Here is a 21,112-nt window from a genome sequence, read left to right as displayed (position 1 = left end):
ACTTTTAAAATAAAACACTTGAGAGCAATCTCTTTCTGGTTTGGTAGGGGCTTCAAAGAACAACCAGTGTCCTTTTATTCATGTGAGATAGGTTCCCATCCCAAAACCTTGCCCATGTTTCCTTCCAAATTTCTTTATTTTCTTTTCATGGCTCTTTCAATTTCTTTGTGTTATATAAGAGAGAAAGTGCCTCTGCCTGTGCCGCCTCTTTTTATTAGCTGTTATAATTCATTTTAATGAGCATGAGTATCTACTGGCATGTGAGGTAAGTCAGGATAAGAAGGGGCTGAAACAGCACCAGGGAGCTGAACCCTAGGATGGCTTGCCAGGGTCTGTAGTAACTATTCTAAACCACAAATCTTGACATCTCAAGGGGATAGAAAACTGTGGAAAAGGGTAAGAGAATGGTTTGTGTCATGCTTTTTAAAGTTCTTTTTTTAAAAAAATTTTTTATTTATTTTTGGCTGCGTTGGATCTGCATTGCTGTGTGCAGGCTTTCTCTAGTTGTGGTGAGCGGGGGCTACTCCTCGTTGCGGTGTGCAGGCTCCTCATTGAGGTGGCTTCTCTTGTTGCAGAGCACGGGCTCTAGGTGCACGGGCTTCAGTAGTTGCAGCACGAGGGCTCAGTAGTCGTGGTGCATGGGCCTAGTTGCTCCATGGCATGTGGGATCTTCCTGGACCAGGGATCGAACACTTGTCCCCTGCATTGGCAGGAGGAGTCTTAACCACTGTGCCACCAGAGAAGTCCCCGTGATTTTAAAATCTTGGTCAATTTGCTAAACAAAGTAAATCACTTATCTTTTATTTTCATAAGATAGAAATTCATAATGAAGTTTATTTATATTTGAGTGAACTGTAAACCCAAAGAATTGATACCTTTAAAATAACAGTGAAATTAAAGTACAGTACAGAGATAAAGTATCAGTGAATGGATGATGATCCTAGCTTCTATGCTTCATGATATTAGGTGTATCATATGTAGTTTAATTTTCAAATTGTTGAAGTGAAAATAGTACCATTAGATGAAAGGAATAGGACACTTTTCCAGATCTTGGAAATATGGATCTTGTAACATCCTATTAATCTCAAGTTTTAAATTGCTCCCTTGAACACTATGATTTGTTTATGTAAAGTCCTATAAACCAAGTAGTTTAGAATCTGTTTACCTTTTATTTCCCAGTCTTTTTACTTAAAATTCCTCCTAAAAGTAACTCCATTAAATCATGATCTAAGACATCTTTCTAGCTAGTCTCCCTCACTGTCCCCTCCAGCAGCATATAGGACAAAGAACATGTAAACTAAGGGGCACTTTCTATGCTGCTTTATCAGAATAATGACAAACTAAATTTATCCCAATGAAATTTCAGTTTGAAATTTTCTCACAAATCTAAAAACTCAGGGAACAAAGGGAAATGGAAATAAAATAGTGTTCCTTTTAAAAAGCATTTTCGAGAAAATCTCAAGCAAGTAACTTCTCAAACTATGAAGTTAAGAAAACCTTAAGGGCCTTAATTTAATATTCAGCTAATTAAAAGAATTGTTGAGGACAGAAATACAGTTCTATTTGAGTTCCTAATTCAAGTTTAAACAATGTTTACAATTCTTTTTCTGAGCAGTAAGTAATCTGGTTATAGGAAAGTACCATTAAAAGTGAATGATTATTGGGGCTTCCCTGGTGGCGTAGTGGCTGAGAGTCTGCCTGCCGATGCAGGGGACACGGGTTCATGCCCCAGTCCAGGAAGATCCCACATGCCGCGGAACGGCTGGGCCCGTGAGCCATGGCCGCTGAGCCTGCACTCCGCAATGGGAGAGGCCACAACAGTGAGAGGCCCGCATACCGCAAAAAAAAAAAAAAAAAAAAAAAAAAAAAGGTGTCCTATTTAATTTTGTCATTTTTAAAGAGTGTGGTGTAAAACAGACTTATTTTCAGGACAAATTTGGCTTACTTTCTCACTGAAATATTCTCTGAATCCTTAAGTAAATGATGAAGATTACTATATAGTGTGCACGTATTTCTCCTCGGCATTTTAAAGCTACTTATGTATCCAAGAACTCTGTTTCTTAATGACTTGACAAGTTCCCGTGACTATGTCAGTTTAGTAAGGTAGATTAGAGTCAAAAAGCTGATGGCTCAACATATTAAAGTATTAGGATAATAAATGCTGTGAAATATAAAGGGATATTAAATTTTAAATACTTTCACTACTTTTTTTTTTTTTAAGTTCCCTTTTCTCCACAGTTGGAAGAAAGTATCAAGTAAAAGATGAGAGAAATGGAAACCTCTGAGTATGCTTGCAACCCTGGACACTCAGAGTCTTAAAAATGATAAACTTTCTGCATTCAGACATAACACAATTAGAATCATCTGTTCATGTTGTTAAATCAGTTCAAGTTAAAGTAGGTACAAACTGAACAATGGCTAGGGATGTCAAATGTTTTAAAAGTCAACACCAAGATACTCATGATCTTTAGTTCAATGGACAAACTCTAAAATACTCACTCATATAACGGAAAGTCTCTTCAGCAAGGACTGGAGAGAGGGCATCAGATCCATGTCGCTGCTGGCGTGGGGACTGAGTCCAGTCTTGATTTTCATATAGAAAGAGAGAGTCCACTCTTAGCTTATACTGGGGTAGCTGTTCTTCTAGCAGGCTCACCAGCTCAACTTCAGGGATATCTTCATTGGAGCACACATCTAAAGAGGAGATTCCATGTAAATGAATCCAATATATTTCAATTTTCTAGGCTACAGAGAAAAATCGGTGAAATTAGTTTTGTCAAAGTAGGATAATCAAAGAAACATTAGCCAATACCATGTCTCCAATGATTTTTATTACTGTATCCTGGTACTAAAGTTGGCCTTTCTCTAGGTTTCTTTAATACGAGAACTTCTATAGTAAAAATACTACCATGAACTTTAATTGTATCCTATCTAAAAATATATTGCTTAGGGAATACACCTATGTTTTTAAAGTTTAAAATTTCTTATTTCTTCCTTATCAATATATTTAGTGCTGCTTACAATAGATCTGATCTCAAATAACTTATATGCTTCGGGGAAAAAAGGCAACACAAAACAACCAGAAGAAAAGGAGTTCAAAAGGAATAAAATGACATGTTCTTTAATAACAGAATTGAACTCTGTGGGAGGATTCTTCAAAATCTGGAAAAATTACATTTTACTACATTCTCACAGAAGCTAGATATAAAAAAAATTAACACTTACTGAAGATGTGATACATTTAAAGTCTTGAATACCTTTCACATCACTACTCGCTCACTTGCACACCTCTAACTCCCCCTGCTTATATTTCTCTGAACACGCTTGGGCTTCTCCACCTTCATGTGTTTGCTCCTGGCTTCTTGTTCCAAATGCTGCCCATCATTTAACACCTCCCAAATTTAGCAGTTTACAAAAAAAAAAAAACCAGTTATCTCTTTTAATATGCTTAAAATACTACAGCTTAAAATAGAGAAAATACAGGATGTCATATCAACCCTCTCATTTTTAAAAGAGATCTGGTATTTCCTTTGGGGGTGGCATAAAAAACATGTTCTAACTCTGGCAAAGAACGGACAAAGTTAATTTTAAGAAAACATACCTTAAAAGAATAAATTTCAACTACTTGATCTTAACAATGAGGAGGCTGACATTAATCAAATCAAGTACAAGGAGACTGACAATATCAGACAATCCTATTCACCCAGAAGGACAAGCAGTGGTTTCATAACCACAAAGATGAGGTATATAATCACAGAGATGAGGTACATTTAAAACCTTAAATATGGATCTAAAGAAGCTCCTCTCAACCCTTAGCAGATCTCTTAAATAAGAGCTCTGAAAATACATCCAAATAATATTACTATGAATTCTATGCGACTGTTCAAATTTTTCCTGCCACAAGTATATCACGTACAGATTGTCATTATAAATCTGCAGGAAGAGAAGTTGACTATAAATACATGCAGAGCTAAAAACAGACTCTTAGGCATTCAAGGGTATAATGAAAATGAAGAAAAAAGTAACATTCATTAAAAGAACTACTATTCCCTAGAAATTTTCTTTTAATAAGCAATAATAAAATTCTGTGAAAATTCAAGATTACCAATTCCCTACTTCCAAAAAATAATTTTAAAAGTGAGTACACAATCAGGGTTTAGTAGATTCAAATAACATCCTTAGGAGCAAATCCTATTTGCTCCCATATATATATATATATATATATATATATATATGTATATATTTTTAAAAGAAGATGTTGGGGGTAGGAGTTTATTAATTAATTTATTTATTTTTGCTGTGTTGGGTCTTCGTTTCTGTGTGAGGGCTTTCTCTAGTTGTGGCAAGCGGGGGCCACTCTTCACCGCGGTGCATGGGCCTCTCACTATCGCAGCCTCTCTTGTTGCGGAGCACAGGTTCCAGACGCGCAGGCTCAGTACTTGTGGCTCACGGGCCTAGTTGCTCCGCGCCATGTGGGATCCTCCCAGACCAGGGCTCGAACCCGTGTCCCCTGCATTAGCAGGCAGATTCTCAACCACTGCGCCACCAGGGAAGCCCCCATATTTTTGATAATGTACTATTTATTGCTTTCCTGATTGTCCAGTCTTAATATTTTTATCCTCCAAATGTCCCTTCCTTATGCTCACTTCTTTCTAGCCACATTGCCTCCATTTAGGTTCAAGGCCTCCTCTTGTTTCTCTTGAATATGGCCTCAAAAGTGGTCTGTCCTCATTACACTCATATTTTCCTCTACATCTTCATATCTTTATTAAGTTACTCTCCTACACAAAGCGAAGAAAGGCCTGAATTTCATCTAGCCAGAGTAGAAAAACCTCATGAACAGTTAGGACAATCAAAAGATCCTAGAAGTGTCATGCCTACTGGTAGTAGGGTTAAATTAATGCAGAATAAAGCATACTAGAGTATGGTCTTGTGATATAGAGACTTAGATAGCAAAGATTAAAAACAAGCCTCAAAAGAACTGATATCGGGCTTCCCTGGTGGCGCAGTGGTTGAGAGTCCGCCTGCCGATGCAGGGGACACGGGTTCGTGCCCCGGTCCGGGAGGATCCCACATGCCGCAGAGCGGCTGGGCCCATGAGTCATGGCCGCTGAGCCTGCGCATCCGGAGCCTGTGCTCTGCAATGGGAGAGGCTACAACAGTGAGAGGCCCGCGTACCACAAAAAAAAAAAAAAAAGAACTGATATTATCAGCAAGTAACTTGAGGACCTGCCAAAATAATAAGTTTTTCAAATAAGACAAGAAAATTCAAACATCAAACAATATAACATTCAAAATATTCAGCATTTGATAAAAAAATTACTAGATATTCAAAGAATAAGCAATTTGTAACCCATTACCAGTTGGAAAATAAATCAATAGAAACAAGCTGAGTAAAGACAAAGATGATAAACGTGGTAAACAGCAATTTCGAAATAGCCATTATTAATATGCTCAAAGATTTAAAAGGAAAACATGAATTTGATGAAAAGAGAAACAGAAAGTATTCCTATATTTATAAAATTCAAATAGAACTAGAGTACAATATCTAAATTCAAAAATTCACTGGATAACATTAACATATTAGATACTATCCAGAAGAAAAGAACAGTAGACTTGAAGGCATAGCAATGGAAACTAAAGTGAAAAAAGATTAGGAAAAAAACCAGAGCATCAGTGACTTGCATCACAATAACAATCAGTCTAACACACATGCAACTGGAGTCACAGAAGAGGAGAGAAGAGGGAGCAGCAAGGATATTTGAAGAAATAACAGTCAAAATCTTCCAAATTTAATCAAAACTATAAATCCATATTTCAATGAAGTTCAGTGACTCTAAGCAGGATAAACACAAAGAAACCCAAAGAGAAAATCTTAAAAGCAGAGAGAGAAAAAAAGACACATTACATTTGAGGGAACAAAGACAAAAATGATCTCATCAGAAGTATTGCAAGGTAGATGACAATGGAATGTCATTAAAGTGTATAAAAAAGTCAACTTAGAATTCTGCACCAGTGAAAACACCTTTTAAAAATGGTGAAATAAAGACTTTTCAGACAAGCAAAAAACTTTGAATAGTCATTGCCAGCTGACCTATATTCCAAGAAATGTTGAAGTTCTTCAGGCAAAAAGGATATAAGATGGAAAGTTCAATCTACAGAAAGAAATAAAGAGTGACAGAAATGGTAAATCTGTGTGGAAATATATAAGCCTTTTATTCTCATAATGTATTTAACTTATAATTGTTTAAAGCAAAAATAATAACAATTATGTATATAACATATGTAAATATAAAAGGCATCGCAAGAATAATACAATGGCAGGGGGAAATGGAAGAATACTGTGTGTCACTTTATGAAATAGTATAATGTTATCTGAAGATAGACTGTGATAAATTTAAAAATGCATATTGCAAACTCAGAGCAACCATTGAGAAAAAAGAGAGGTATAGCTATTAGGTCAATAGTGGAATTAAAATGGAATCCTAAAAAAAACAAACCAGCAAACGAACAACTCAAAAGAGGAAAGGAATGAGGGGAAAAAAGGAAGAAAGAACTTTTAAATGGAACAAAGAGAAAACAAGTAGGAGTTCAGTAGACTCAACTAAACTGATAATTATATTAAATGTAAATGGTCTAAACATACCAATTAGAAAGTAGAGATTGTCAGACTAGATGAAAAAAAGATCTGACTTTAAACTGTCTATAGGAGATGGCCCTTGAATATTCAGATAAGTTAAAAGTAAAAGGATGGAAAATGTTATCATACCAATTCTACAAAAAACTCTTTCAAATATAGAGAAGGGAATACTTCACAACTCATTTTATGAGGCCAGCATTGCCCTAATACCAAAATCAAGCAAAGACATTGCAAAAAAAGGAGTACAAACCAATGAATGGGACACACACACACACACACACACACACACACACACAAAACATTAGTATATCAAATCCACAATATATAAGAATGATAATACATCATGACCAAGTAGAGTTTTCCCCAGGAATGCAAAGCTGGTTTAAAATGAAAAAATAAATCAATAGAATTCACCACACCAATGGACTAAAAAAGAAAAACCATCTCAGTAATGGAAAATAGGTATTTGACAAAATTCAATACCCATTCATGACAAAAACCTGTCATCGAACTAGGAAGAGAAGGACACTTTCTCAATTTGAAAAAGGGCATTCTCAAAAAACTTCTGGTGAAAGACTGTAACTTCTCTCCTAATATTGGAAATTTGGCAAGGATGTTTGCTCCCTCCACTTTTATTCAAAAATATACTGAAATCCTGTCCCATTCAAAGGGCAAGAAAAAGAAATAAAACACATCTAGATTGAAAAGGAATATGTAAAACTGTCTCCATTTGCAGACATTATGGTTTATGTAGCGAATGCTAAGGAATTTACAAGAAAGTTAATAAAACTAAGTTAAGCAAAGTTGCAGAATACAAAGTCAATATATAAAGAATCAATTTCATTTCTACATACTAGTAATAAACAGCTGGAAAATAAAATTAAATAAACAATGTCATTTATAGTAGCAGAAAAAAATTAAAAATTTAGGATTAAATTTAATAAAATATGTGGAAGACCTGTGTAATAAAAAGTACAAATACTATTAAGAGAAATTAAAGAAGACCTAAATAAATGGAGAGATATATCATGTTCACGGATTAGAAGACTCAATAGTCTTAAGATGTCAATTCTCTACAAAGTCTATATAATTCCATTCAAAATTCCATTAATCTTTGTTGGCAGAAATTGACAAGCTGTTTTTAAAATTTATATAGAAACGTGAAAGGTCTAGAATGGCCAAAATAATTTTTTAAAAAGAAGAGCAAACTTCGAGAAATTATACTGCCTGATTTCAAGATTTACTACAGAGTTACAGTAATCAAAACACTGTGGTATTTATGTAAAGATAGACTTAGGGATTAAAGAAACAGAATGGAGAGTCCAGGAATAGATCCACACATACATAATCAAATGATTTTTCAATGAAATTACCAAGGTAATTCAATAGTGTAAAAGATAATATTTTCAACAAATGGTGCAGGAACAATTAAACATTCAACTGGGAAAAAGAAATCTGGACCCTAACTTCATTATATATTCAAAATTAATTATAAAATTGACCTAAATGTAAAAGCAAAAATTATAAAACTCTTCAAAGAAAACAAAGGAGAATGTCTTTGTGATCTTGAAGTATGCAAAGATTTCTTAGAAATGACACAAAAAATATGAACTATAAAAGCAAAAATTGATAAATTGGGCTCCACCAAAATTTTAAACTTTTGCTCTTCAAAACACACCAATAAGAAGATGAAAAGGCGAGCCATGGTCTGGGAGAAAATATTTGCACCCCTTTACCTAACAAAGGATTTACACAGAATATAAAAAGAATATTTACCACAATTCAGTAGTAAGACAGATATAAAAATGGGCAAATGATTTAAATAGACAACTCAAAATATCTAGAAATAGCCAATAAGCACATGAAAAGACACTGAACATCATTAGTCATCAGGGAAAAAGAAAGTGAAACCACACAGAGGTACCAGTACACACCTACTAGAATGGTTAAAATCAAAAACACTGACATTATCAAGTGTTGATGCTGTTGTGCAGACGTCAGCAAACTATGGCCCACAGGCCATACTGAACCAAACCGTACACTTAAAATGGGTGCATTTTATAGTATCTTAATGCAGGTATCTCAATAAAACTGAACAAAAAATGGGAAAAACTTTAGGTTTAGATGGGTTGCAGAATTTTATGGAGTTTTAGAAAAGTAGTACTGTGCATACTGTATGTTATATAACACCTCCAACTGGTTTTGTAGCAGTATCCCATATTTAAACACATTAATACAATTTCAGCAAACAAGTATTCCAACTAAGTGAGATGTCTAGAAACAACTGGACAGGTCAGGTTTTGTGGACCAGTGAGTTTTAGAACCAAAGTTTAGAAAAAATTTTGGGTGTACAGAGTTTTTAAAATTTAGTCTTGCAGATAAGGACTTATGGGGCTGTACCTGTTTTTGCATACCCTATATGTCCTGAGAGCCTCTTATGTGCCAGATACTGTTGTTAGGTGACTGCAGGGCACAGAAACACAAGCAACCCTGTTCTTGCGGAGACAGGAAGATAGGAATAGGAAGACAAGATAAGGGAGATAAGTGTGACGCAGTTCCTACTGACCAGGGCTCACATGGTACAGGGGGTCAGATGCAGACAAGGAACAGAACCCAAGGCAGATTTTGATAATGCGATAGGAGACCTGGGGATGGAGAGATTAATTCAGTGGTCTCTGAGGAGACCAGGCTGGAAAGAGAGGCTGAGTTCCATCATGGTGGGTCTTATACGCATTTTATCCTGTAAGCAACAGCACTTCATTTATTAAACTGGACTCACCAGTGATGCTCTCTGAGTCTCTGTGATTGATATTCATGAGGTTTTCTTCACCCATCGGTGATGTAGAAGTGGCATTCTGGGATTGACTCATGCAAGGTCCTTTCTTGTTTTGGTTGAGCAGGACAGTTTTGGTTTGAATCAGAGTAAAGGAAATCCATCAAGCCATTCAATAAAGAAAGGTTCTGGTCAAATGGATATTTTCTTTTAAACAGATTTTTTTTTTTGATGGTCAAATGACATCTGGAGCAATGAGTGCTCTCATGTGATTATCACTCCTTGGATGGTCATGACCTAAAACAAAGAACACATCAAGTGACTTTAGAATTCAGCATGCTCATTAATAACAGCAGTCCAATTACCCAGAACGTCTGTCATTAAGAATGTTTTCCTAGGGCTTCCCTGGTGGCGCAGTGGTTGGGGGCCGCCTGCCGATGCAGGGGACACGGGTTCGTGCCCCGGTCCGGGAAGATCCCACATGCCGCGGAGCGGCTGGGCCCGTGAGCCATGGCCGCTGAGCCTGTGCGTCCGGAGCCTGTGCTCCGCAACGGGAGAGACCACAACAGAGGCCCGCGTAACGCAAAAAAAAAAAAAAAAAAAAAAAAAGAATGTTTTCCTAATGATACACACACCACATGGATAAATCTAGAAATAATATACTGGATGAAAGGGTCAGACAAAAAAAGCACATAGTTTATGATTCCATTTATATAAAATTCTAGAAAATGTAAACTTATCTATAGTGACAGAAAGCTGATCAGTGGTTGCCTGGGGTTGGGGAGGGATGACCAAGGGGCAGGAGGAAAGTTTGGGGGATGATAAATATGTTCATTATTTTGATTGTGACAATGGTTTCACAAGTATATACATATGTCAAAACTTATCAAATTGTATATTTGAAATATGTGCAATCTAATGTAAATTATAATTCATTAAAGCTGTTTTAAAAATTTAAAGATAATCTACTGTTTAAAGTAAAATAATAATAATATATTGTGGGGTCTATAACATATGCAGAAGTAAAACATATTAAAACAATAGCACAAAGGCCAGGAGGAGAAAAATGGAAATATACTATAGCAAGGTGTTTATACCATACATGAAATAGTAAAATATCACTCAAAGGGGAACTGTGATGAATTAAAAATGTATACTATAAACTCTAAAGCAAACAATAAAATAACTCAGAAATTACAGATATAAACCAACAAAGAAGATGAAACGGAATAATACAAAACAGGGTTTTTCAACCCTGACACTACAGATATTTGGGTCTGGAAAATAATACTTTGTTGTGTGCATTGTAAGATGTTTAGCAGCATGCCAGTAGAACCCTCTTCCCAGACCCTCTCCCAGTTTTAACAGCCCCCAAATGTTTCCAGACAGTATCAAATGTCCCCTGGGGGGGGCAAAGTTGCCCCCAGTTGAAAACTACTGATATGAAAGATGCTCAACCTCACTTATAATTAAAATAAATAAAAATGTAAAGAAAATATTTTTCATCCATTAGATCAGCAAACATTAAGTTTTATTATATTCATTGTTGGAGGGGTACGGAGAAAGTGGTACTTATACTGTTGATAAAAGTGCAAATTGATACAAGCTTTTAGAAAGGCTATTTGGCAATGCCTACCAAAGTTTTCAATGCATATACACCATAATTTAACAATTCTACCATTAGGAATTTATATGATGGAGATACTCACAGAGTATGCCAAGATGTAGGCATAAGGATGCCCATACAGTATTTTCTTTTTTTAAAGCATACGTACACAACTGGAATCAAGATATCCATAAAGAAATAGTTTAATAATGGTATATACAAAGGAATATAATGCATTAAATATATGTGTGTATTTTAAAAAACCCAATTGTTGCAATCAAAAAAACTTCAATATTAATTATAAACTTAGCTTTATATCAAAAGACAGTCTCTACTAAATAGTGTCTACTTAGCAACATGCAGCTTCTATTTATGGCTAATTCATTCTCATGCCTACTATTTACAGGCATTATAAACATGATGTGTTTTTTTTTTTTTTACAAGAGTCACCACCAAGAAATAGAAAAGACCAAAATAAAAGCACTAAATTTAGGAGACTGAAAATGGTCACTGAGGTAGCACAGAGACACACTGTCAGCAACTACTAGGGAAGAGAATTTCAGAGACAGAATGGGCAACAGAATTAAACATTACAGAAAAGTCAAAAAAGATCTTTGGTTTAAAAAAGGTGGTATACAGAGACCATAAAATCAAAAGTAACCTTCTAGAAACCAGTTCAATCAAGAGATTAGGCCCAAAGTCAGGCTGTAAGTGATCAGGAAGCAAGATGGTAAGAATGGAGTTTAGTGAGTATACAACAAGATTTGCAACATCCAGGCTTTCATGGATTTCCGTGGACAAGTAAAATTTCAAAAACTTCTGTGGTTATTGGCATAGGGTTGCTGTTTTTATACTTCATAAATGAAAAAAAATGTATAAGGAAAAACACATAATAAACAACATTCCTTCCCAGAAAAGTTTATAATTTTATGTTGACATAAAAATTTTCCTATATTTGAATTCAGAAAATTTTTATAAATTTTTAAAATTCTATTTTATATAAACAATTATTTTCTTGAAACATGTTTGTCAACATAGCAATCTGTACTAGCCAGTGCAACATGAAGTAAAGCTCAGAAGTATTTGTTTAGGTACTTTGATTTTAATTCCAGTTGTCAAAAATTCATTTTCACATCCAAGATCAGTCTACTGTGTGCAATTAAATTCTTCCCCATGTGCTATCTTATTGTCCAAACTGCCATTACCAAATTAACCACTGAAAGGGCAATGGAACGAAAGCGCATCAAACCAGTAAAGATTTGCCCACCCCCACCCAGTGAGGTTGGGAGGAGGCCATTATTGAGCCTACCAGAGTGGTTAAGAACATGGATTCTGAACTCCAGCTCTACTACCAGTTGCATGACCGTGAATAAGTTACTTAACCTTGTTTCTTCATTTGTAAAATGGGCTTAATAACATGGTCTACTTTATGGGGTTACTATGGGGATTAAGTGAGTTATGAGAGGATAACAGTAGCACCTACCTCAGATGGTCACTGGGGAAATTACATGAGTTAATACATGTAAAGCTCTTAGAACAATACCTTAGAATACAGTAAATACTATGTAAATATTAGTTATTATTATTTCTACCTCCACCAAATAGTACAATTTTATCATTATTATTATTGTACCTTACACAAACTTGGGCACACTGTAAACCCTACTGTTGACTGCTAATACAATCTGCTCGCAACCTAAGAAGTCACATTTACTTCCCTCTGATGAGTGATGTTAGTTTTGTGCCCTTAATCATTTTCTTTCTACCTCTGTGATTCATGAACAAACCGAAAGCTTGCAGAGTCAGAGTTCTAAATGTAGTAGAAACTAAACTTTGGCAAGCACAAGCAACACATATTCAGTGCATTTTCTAGTTTGTACACACTTATTCTTAGTAACTCCTTGAGTATCATCTACTTGCTATGCTGGATCTTTATTCACTCTTTTTAGGAACAACTTCATGGCTTTTTTTAATAAAACAGTCAACCAAGCATGTGTTATTTAACAAGAAGCCAGCCTTTGTAATTCTTGCACATTTAGGAAAAAATAAAGTAAACCAGCTAAGTGACTTATTTTAATAAGAATGAGACTTAAAAAGAACAAACAAAACATGTCACTGATATAAACATTGCTGGCAGAATACAACATGCTGATGACTTAGTTAGCCTAGCCATGGAAACTAAAATGGTCAACAGTGAGGGCCTAAATATAGGCCCTGTGCCTTAAAAAAAGCTTGCTACTTCCTTAAAACGGGATACTCTGGCCAAAACAGACTTACAGAAAAGGCTAAAACAATTCAGGACACTTCACTTTGACAAGAGTGCAGAGCCTAGAAATACAGTAAATATAATGATGTGACAAACATTTAAATGGGAAAAATATATTTAAAATTTTTATTGTACAAATAATACTTCGGGGATTAATTTAAAATACATGTTGGCTGCTCATCTGAATGCAGAAGTGGGAACAGTGCCAATCACCAACTCCAGCAGCAGCTCTTGTAGACAGTGTCAACCTTCATCCAGACAAAAGATAAACTGTATAATTTAAAACATAAAATAAATGGACCACGTTTCCTATATTAAATAATAGATTTTCAACAAAGACAGAGACTCACTAATTTTTAATGTATCTGGCTACATCAAAGACAAAATTTACAAAAAATACACAATAATTTTAAAATTAGATATTGAACCACACAAAAAAAGAAGACTATACAATGGCTTCAGTGCTAAAAGCTGAAAAAAAGGGTGGCAGGGGGTGTCACCCCCGAAATCCAACCTGGATAGTGGGAAGCAGATCTTACAAAGGCAGAGCCCACACACCAACACCAAGGCCAGCTTCATGGGCGAGCCACAGTACACTACATTCCGAAACAGTTACTCTACCAGCAACTGTAAAGTTCACCCTGAGGGGCTATTTGGTCCTAGCAAACATTTGATCCCTCTTTTTTTGTATCATTCAATTTAATGACCAGTAGGGTTTTCAGAATATAAACTACATGGAGGCAGCTCTACTTACAAGCAGGACAAATTCCAAAAGGCTGTTAAAGCCGTTAGTCTAAAAGAAATCCGTTAGTCTAAAAGTCCAAAACCATGAGTGAAATTTAGGTTTATGGTGTCTGTATTTCCTCCGAGCTGGTATGTTTTTGGCATTAAAAAAAATAAGTGTCCTGTTTTGTTTACAATGAACATTTACTGAGGCAGGCAACCCCTCCCTGCCACAATCTCCACCAACAGAAGGGAGGCAACCTCTGGCAGCTAAGGAATCCACACCAGAGTTTCACCTGCAGATTAGAAAAGGCCTTGAACCCATGGTGCATCTGTGGCTTTTGATAAGTTTCCACAGCACCACTTTCACTCACCACGCTCAGCCTTTAAGTTCTTGAACTACAACTTTAACCTGAATTTCAAACCTTTGACTAAATAGGCTCCCATTTTAGAGATGATCCTCTGCTGAAACCATTTCAGACATGCATATTTCTTCACCTTTGGCTGACTCTCAACTGCACAGGCACATCTTTTTTCACACATCCTGCGACTGTCCTTCGTAATCATTCTTATTGTCCAGACATATATTTAATATGTATAACTTCCTCACTTTCAATTTTTTACACTATTTCTATGTTAGTGTTCATCCATCTATCACTAGTACTGCTTTCAGAGATAAAATGGGGGGCTTCCCTGGTGGCACAGTGGTTGAGAATCCGCCTGCCAATGCAGGGGACACGGGTTTGAGCCCCTGCATTGGGTCTTTGTTGCTGCGCACGGGCTTTCTCTAGTTGCGGCGAGCAGGGGCTACTCTTTGTTGCAGTGCGCGGGCTTCTCATCACGGTGGCTTCTCATGTTGCGGAGCACGGCCTCTAGGCATGCGGGCTTCAGTAGTTGCAGCACGCGAGCTCAGTAGTTGTGGCTCGCAGGCTCTAGAGCGCAGGCTCAGTAGTTGTGGCGCACGGGCTTAGTTGCTCCGTGGCATGTGGGATCGAACCCATGTCCTCTGCATTGGCAGGCGGATTCTTAACCACTGCTCCACCAGGGAAGCCCTGGAGGCATAATTTTAGATGTTGCTTGTGCTTGGCATTTGGTTTCAAGCCAAATACTAAAGAAGGTTTGAAGAAAAAATTAGTCTGCTGTCTTGTTTGCAAAGATACTGAATTTATATTCCAGTAATCCAGTCTGAACTATTGCAGTGGAAAGGGATACTGTTTCTCTATACTTCCTCAACAAACAGTAAATAGCAAGAGAATGGGTGACTGCTAATAAGTATCTGATTCATCAGGGTCTTCAAATCACTAGGAGCTAAAACTACCACAGCAACACTGAAGAAGGTTTTCTAGGCAAGGAACCATCTGTGAGCTGATGATTAATTTTACAGCAGCCACATTATACAACTGTGATTGTATATTCTGTACTTTACCTTTTCTAAAATTAGGCAAATAATCCAAAAGAAAAAGAATATTAGGCATTTTTTCACGAAAGCCAGGTCTAGTCATTATAGAATCCTTATGTTTCATATTTTACATCTACATCCTCATCAAAGTGCAATGACAATTATTAAAATATGACCCCAATCACGAGGAAAACATTAAATCATGATTTCATACCTACGCTTTAAGAAGTTAGGAAAGCAGGATTTAAAAGAAAATGTTAAAAGATAATATTTTGTGGTGTTTAAATAATTAAGTTTTACCCGTCTGGAAAATTTACACACCCAGTGTGCTAGAGTAACAACTATGGCACCTAACAAAGGTTATCACTATCTGTGGATTTTATTTTCAAATTCTTGGAAGTATAGTATTAAACATGTTAATAAATATGCTTCCTTTTCCCATTTGGCATTTCAATGAGTTACACATATTGGTATTCAAAAGTTAAAGTCAGAAAAGTTAAATAGCACCTTTGTATTTGTAATGGACTATGAAATAACATATACCACATAACCCATTTATTTTCACAGACTTTTCATTAGTTATCCACATTCACCAATTGGTAATATTAAAACAATCTCTCTGTGCCTCAGTTTCCTCATTTATAAAATGGGAACAATAATAGTACCTATTTTATGTGGCTTAAATGAGTTAATACTTATAAAGCATATATAATAGTATTTTGTAAACAGTGAACATTACTTATGTGCTTAATATAATTTAAAAGTTAAATAGATAAGGATGTAGCATTATAAAATACAAACAACACCATTTCATGGTACCTGGTCATGGGACGCAGACTTAGAAGATACAGGATTCAGATCAGTTCCTACGCTTCCACATTGTCAACAGCTCTAGCTCTCAAAAAGAACATGCTTTTATAAAAAGCATGGCTCTATATCTCATCTGGAATTGCCACCTAACAATAATTCAGGAGTTCTAACAATTATTCTTACCTAAGGTAATCCTTTCTCATCACTAACTACTGGCCGTAGAGAAACTCTTACAAAAATTTATCCAAATAAAAAGCCCATGATGGGTATGCAGACTAGTGCAGCCGTTCAAAAGAACCATGGAAACTATGTTGTCAAATTAAGTACACACGTACCCTTTGATCCAGCAATTCTGCTCCCAGGTATATCTATCTCAAAGAAATTCTCACATCAGCCCATAAAGAGACAGGTGTGAGATTGTTTCCTGCATTGCTATTTGTGGTAGTAAGCTGAGGGCCTACTCCCTCTAGAGTAATAGGTAAAATGTGGATACATACCATGGAACAATACAGCACTAGAAGTACAGTGCTGAGTGAATAAAGCAGAAGCAAAAGGAGAGAGACACCATAATGCAATTTACATAAATTACATTTTTTCTGTATTATGAATACATTAAAATGCTTGCCTTGCGGGGAGGAGAGTAGGGGAATTTGGAGCAAGGTATGGGGATAAAAGGGAAATTTTAAAAAAATCTATGAAGTCCTACTGTTCTTTTGGCAGGCTACTTATCGTATAATCATTATTGCAACTCTTCAATCCTTAATGTCTAAACATGTGCCTGGAGGTGAAAACATTTTCTGGAGACAGTGTATGCAGAACTAGCAATCTCTGCAATGTAAACTATGTGGGGCACAGTTCCTGACAATTTCTTAAAAGGCCATGTTGCTTTTATATTACTACCTAGCTGCTCTAAAGCAGTGTAATTAGATTTCAACTAAAGAAATGGTTAAAAAAAAATACAAGTGAGATTAAGCCTCAATGTTGACATCTTCAGGTGTTTGGTTATCTGGTAAAAGTTTTGAAGGGAAAAATGTTTAAAGTTCAAAGATGACAAGAGTTTAAAAGTGGTACATAATAAGTTACATTCCTTAAACAAACCTATTTATCATCTGATGAAAATCAGCCACAAGTGACACTGAAATTTCCATTCGGTTTCTCTCTTTTTCTTTAAAACACACAAACACAACACACACATATGCGTGTGTGCACCTTTGTCTTTCATTATAAATAAAGTCATATGTTCATTCAAAAAAATTCAGGCAGTAGATAAATATGGGCAATCAAATAAAAGCTCCTTGTAATATTTTACCATCATTCACTGGGAGATAGACTGTTGATATGCGTTTAGTAGCCTACTCATTTATCTTTCCATGACAACATATTGTCAATCTACGCCATCTTTTTAATGTAACTCACTTAGTAATGAATTACACAGTATTCAGAATATACAATTATATAACCACCAATTTTTTCCATCAGTGACTTTCTAACAATTGCTCATCCACTTAAAACTCAAGAATCTAAACTTTTTTGTAAAAAGCTGGGTAGTATGTAAGCCTTCAGTCATCTATTATCTTTGTTGTTGTTATTGTTTTTAACCCTTTAAAAATGGAAAAACCATTCTTAGCTTATATAACTGGCTAGATTTGGCCCACTGGCTATAGTTTGCTGACCTCTGGTCTATACCTTAAATCACAGTATTTTTGCACCACAGAAGAAAACAATGACACAAAACTCTTAAAGAAAATGCAACAAGTAACTGAATAAGTATAATAGTATCAACATCATATTTTCAAAATTCTACTTCTAGACAGGAATTCCAACTTTTGCATGATTTCCCAGTGACAGTGAGTATCAAAAAAGATAGTAGAGGGCTTCCCTGGTGGCGCAGTGGTTGAGAGTCCGCCTGCCGATGCAGGGGACACGGGTTCGTGCCCCGGTCTGGGAAGATCCCACATGCCGTGGAGTGGCTGGGCCTGTGAGCCATGGCCGCTGAGCCTGCGCGTCCAGAGCCTGTGCTCCGCAACGGGAGAGGCCACAACAGTGAGAGGCCCGCGTACCGCAAAAAAAAAAAAAAAAAAAAAAAGATAGTATATATATAAAAATCCTAAAACCAGCATAGGCTACTAGTTATACATCTCTAGTTTTATCCCTTTTTCCCATAACCCATTTTTTTCAAACTTGTTTCTGTAAAAGATTATGATTGGCTTAGAAATGTGAAATCCATGGCAAATTATTATTTGGCAGTCAAAAATAATTTAGTGACGTCATATGTAGTTTAGTCAAAGAAAATCGGATAGAAAGTAGCTCAAAATTACTAAATGCAAACCTCAAAAGGGTAGTCTTCTTGCACACATTCACAAAATAGTCTTGGTTTAGTTCTCTAAGAGAAAGATCAACTCCATACTTGAACTCTATCTGAAATTCTGTATCCTTTTAAGAGGGCACTATCTTCTCTGAACCACCTGGCAAAAGAGCTACATAATGTTATATAGTATAATCAATTCTAACACTGCAAAAGCTTTTTCAGCATAGGGTTTTCTTATAACTTCTTTAAAGAATGGAGACTGCGTTTAGTGTGAATTACTGAAATTTTTGAAAGTTTGGTAAATGGAGAAAATAAGTTACTTTAAGGGTTATTATTATCAAATTAAACCTAACAAGGCACACATTTCATCATTTTAACATCAACAGTGGAGCTCCTCTTAGGAAAGAAATGCTTTTTGTTCAGGAAAATACATGGAAAAGGCACTTAGGGTGGAAGGTAAGGCCTTGCAGCATCAAAGGAAGGCAAAGATGCTCTGCATAAGACCAGGGAAACAATTGTTTGTTTTTTCCCCTCTGGAGAGGGAGACAGAAGGCAAGGGGAAGAAATCCCATCCAGATAGCAGTAACTCAGAGGCCACAGAACACTAGGAATTTGCAGAAGTCTTAGGGAGGGTTTTTGGCTTCTCCATAACATGAAACTGAAGGTTCAAGCCAACTGTTTAGTTCTTAAAGGGTCGGTCTGGATACTCAGATGACATTTAGGTATAGACATGTTAAAATAGTCACAAGAGTGGTTGCTATCAGGAATTTATATTCCAGGATATTAATAAAGTCATCATAGCTATATTTTAAATCTTTTTTTAAACATAGAAAATTATGTCCTTTTGACTAAAGTAATGATAAAAAAAGAAAAAAAAAACAATTATAGGTCTTCAAAAATGGATAATGCAGAGGAAATGGCATTATAAAGTTTGTGGATTTCCTATTCTCTTAACCAAAAATGGGGGGAAACATCTCGAGCAGAGGCATTTTACATAATAGATTATGTGGGTACTAAAATATGTACTATACTTCTAGAACCAAATAAATCCTTCCACAACAAATCAGAAAGCATTTTCTTCCAACGTTAACTGGTAAAATTTAGGTAGTAGAGTAAATCAAAAGACACCATCACCTGAAAACCTACAAACACTTCACAGAAGGTTAAGAAATAAACCAAACAGATATAATCATGCTGGCAGACTTAAGAATACTTCTGTATAATCTGCTCTTCCAGACTTAGCTTCAAATCAAATAGCCAAGAAGACGCCCTGAAACAGCACTTTCACAGAGCAGTAAGGTAAATTCAAATTTTAAAAACAGAAATTCAAGAAGAAGTTCAAAATCCATGTCCTCATTTTTTTAAAAAATTTTTATTGGAGTATAGTTGATTTACAATGTTGTGTTAGTTTCAGGTGTACAGCAAAGTGAATCTGTTATACACATACATATAGCCTCTCTTTTTTAGATTCTTTTGTGTCCTCATTTCTGTCTCCTCTAACAATCAAACATAAACTTGCTTTTGGTGGCTTAAGGTGATCCTAAAGCCTTCAGTTATTTTAAAATTAAAATACTTAAAGCCTTTAGAAGTAAAAGTTTCCAAAAGCTGCCAAAAGAAAAACTGTAGGCAAGATAGCTCTTCAGATCAATGAAGTAATCAGTGGCACCAGGATATGCAATCTTATATGACCAGGAACAGGGTGCAACTTAAAATGGGGGTGAGTGATGGTCAGGATAGAATATTTATTATAAACATATTTATAAACATATATAATTCTCGAATGATTCTAGAATTCTGCATATCTAAGACATATAACCATGTTAGTAATATAATTCTACTAGGCAAGAGACATTCAAATTATATTATGGTTTAGACACAAAACTCACTGTTTTCCGAATCAGTTGTCACAGTCAACTCCAGGACTTCAAGATAAGGTTATCTTTTGAGGGAGAACTGACATGTAGTGGATGATTTTGGTTTGCCAATGAAATTCAGGAATCAATCAATCTGTTACTTGTTCTGAGCTGCTAAAAATAATAAGTGGACTATAGATCAAAATAAATCCTTATTCCAAAAAATTAAGTCCATCTATATCTCAATATCTTGCAAATGCCAGGCATTCAATAAACATCTGTTAAATGAATGAATCAATCTGTAGTCAAGTTACATCCTTACAATCTGCAGTAGGGAGAAAATGGAGCCACATGAGAAACAGAAGACAGTTAGAGCATCTGAAAACTGAAGGCTTTCTTAACCCAATTTACAAAGATCTGCATAGGCCTCCCATGGGTTTCAGTAAGAAATGTGAGCATACAAGCAGGGCTATATCAGTTAAGCCCATCAGTTACATTGAAGTTGAAAACATCCCCTGGAAACGGGTTTGACAACAGTGTGGCAAAAAACCAGAAAACGTTTAATACTTGTATCCCCCGCTTTTTGAAAGTTGACTTTATGCCACTTTGCTTTTATGAAAGACCTACATTAGTACCTGTTTTCTCTAACTAAAAAAATGAAAAAAAGACATTTGTTTTGCAGAGAAGTGTTATAGAGGCAGTGGTCACCCTGAGCAGCGAGAGGGGCACTACCA

The 21,112-nt window shown here is 35.9% G+C and overlaps 1 protein-coding gene across 3 annotated transcripts in view; it reads right to left on the bottom strand.

The window, feature by feature from the left end:
* TRAK2 (trafficking kinesin protein 2) overlaps positions 1 to 21,112 on the bottom strand; it is a 67,672-nt gene that overhangs the window by 33,856 nt on the left and 12,704 nt on the right. The window contains exons 2-4 of one of the 3 annotated variants that reach the window (XM_060016309.1): positions 20,412 to 20,549; positions 9,420 to 9,710; positions 2,500 to 2,694 (exon numbers count right to left, since the gene is read on the bottom strand). In XM_060016309.1, coding sequence (XP_059872292.1) covers positions 2,500 to 2,694; positions 9,420 to 9,510 — 286 coding nt within the window. In that variant the 5' untranslated portion in view covers positions 9,511 to 9,710; positions 20,412 to 20,549. Of the gene's footprint in view, positions 1 to 2,499; positions 2,695 to 9,419; positions 9,711 to 11,122; positions 11,223 to 20,411; positions 20,550 to 21,112 lie in introns of those variants that run through there. The other 2 variants (XM_060016310.1, XM_060016308.1) reach the window with 2 other exon arrangements.

Source organism: Delphinus delphis, chromosome 7, assembly GCF_949987515.2.
Source record: "Delphinus delphis chromosome 7, mDelDel1.2, whole genome shotgun sequence".
NCBI lineage: Eukaryota > Metazoa > Chordata > Mammalia > Artiodactyla > Delphinidae > Delphinus > Delphinus delphis.
Note: the sequence above shows the minus strand (reverse complement) of the source record. Positions and strands in the feature narration are given on the sequence as shown.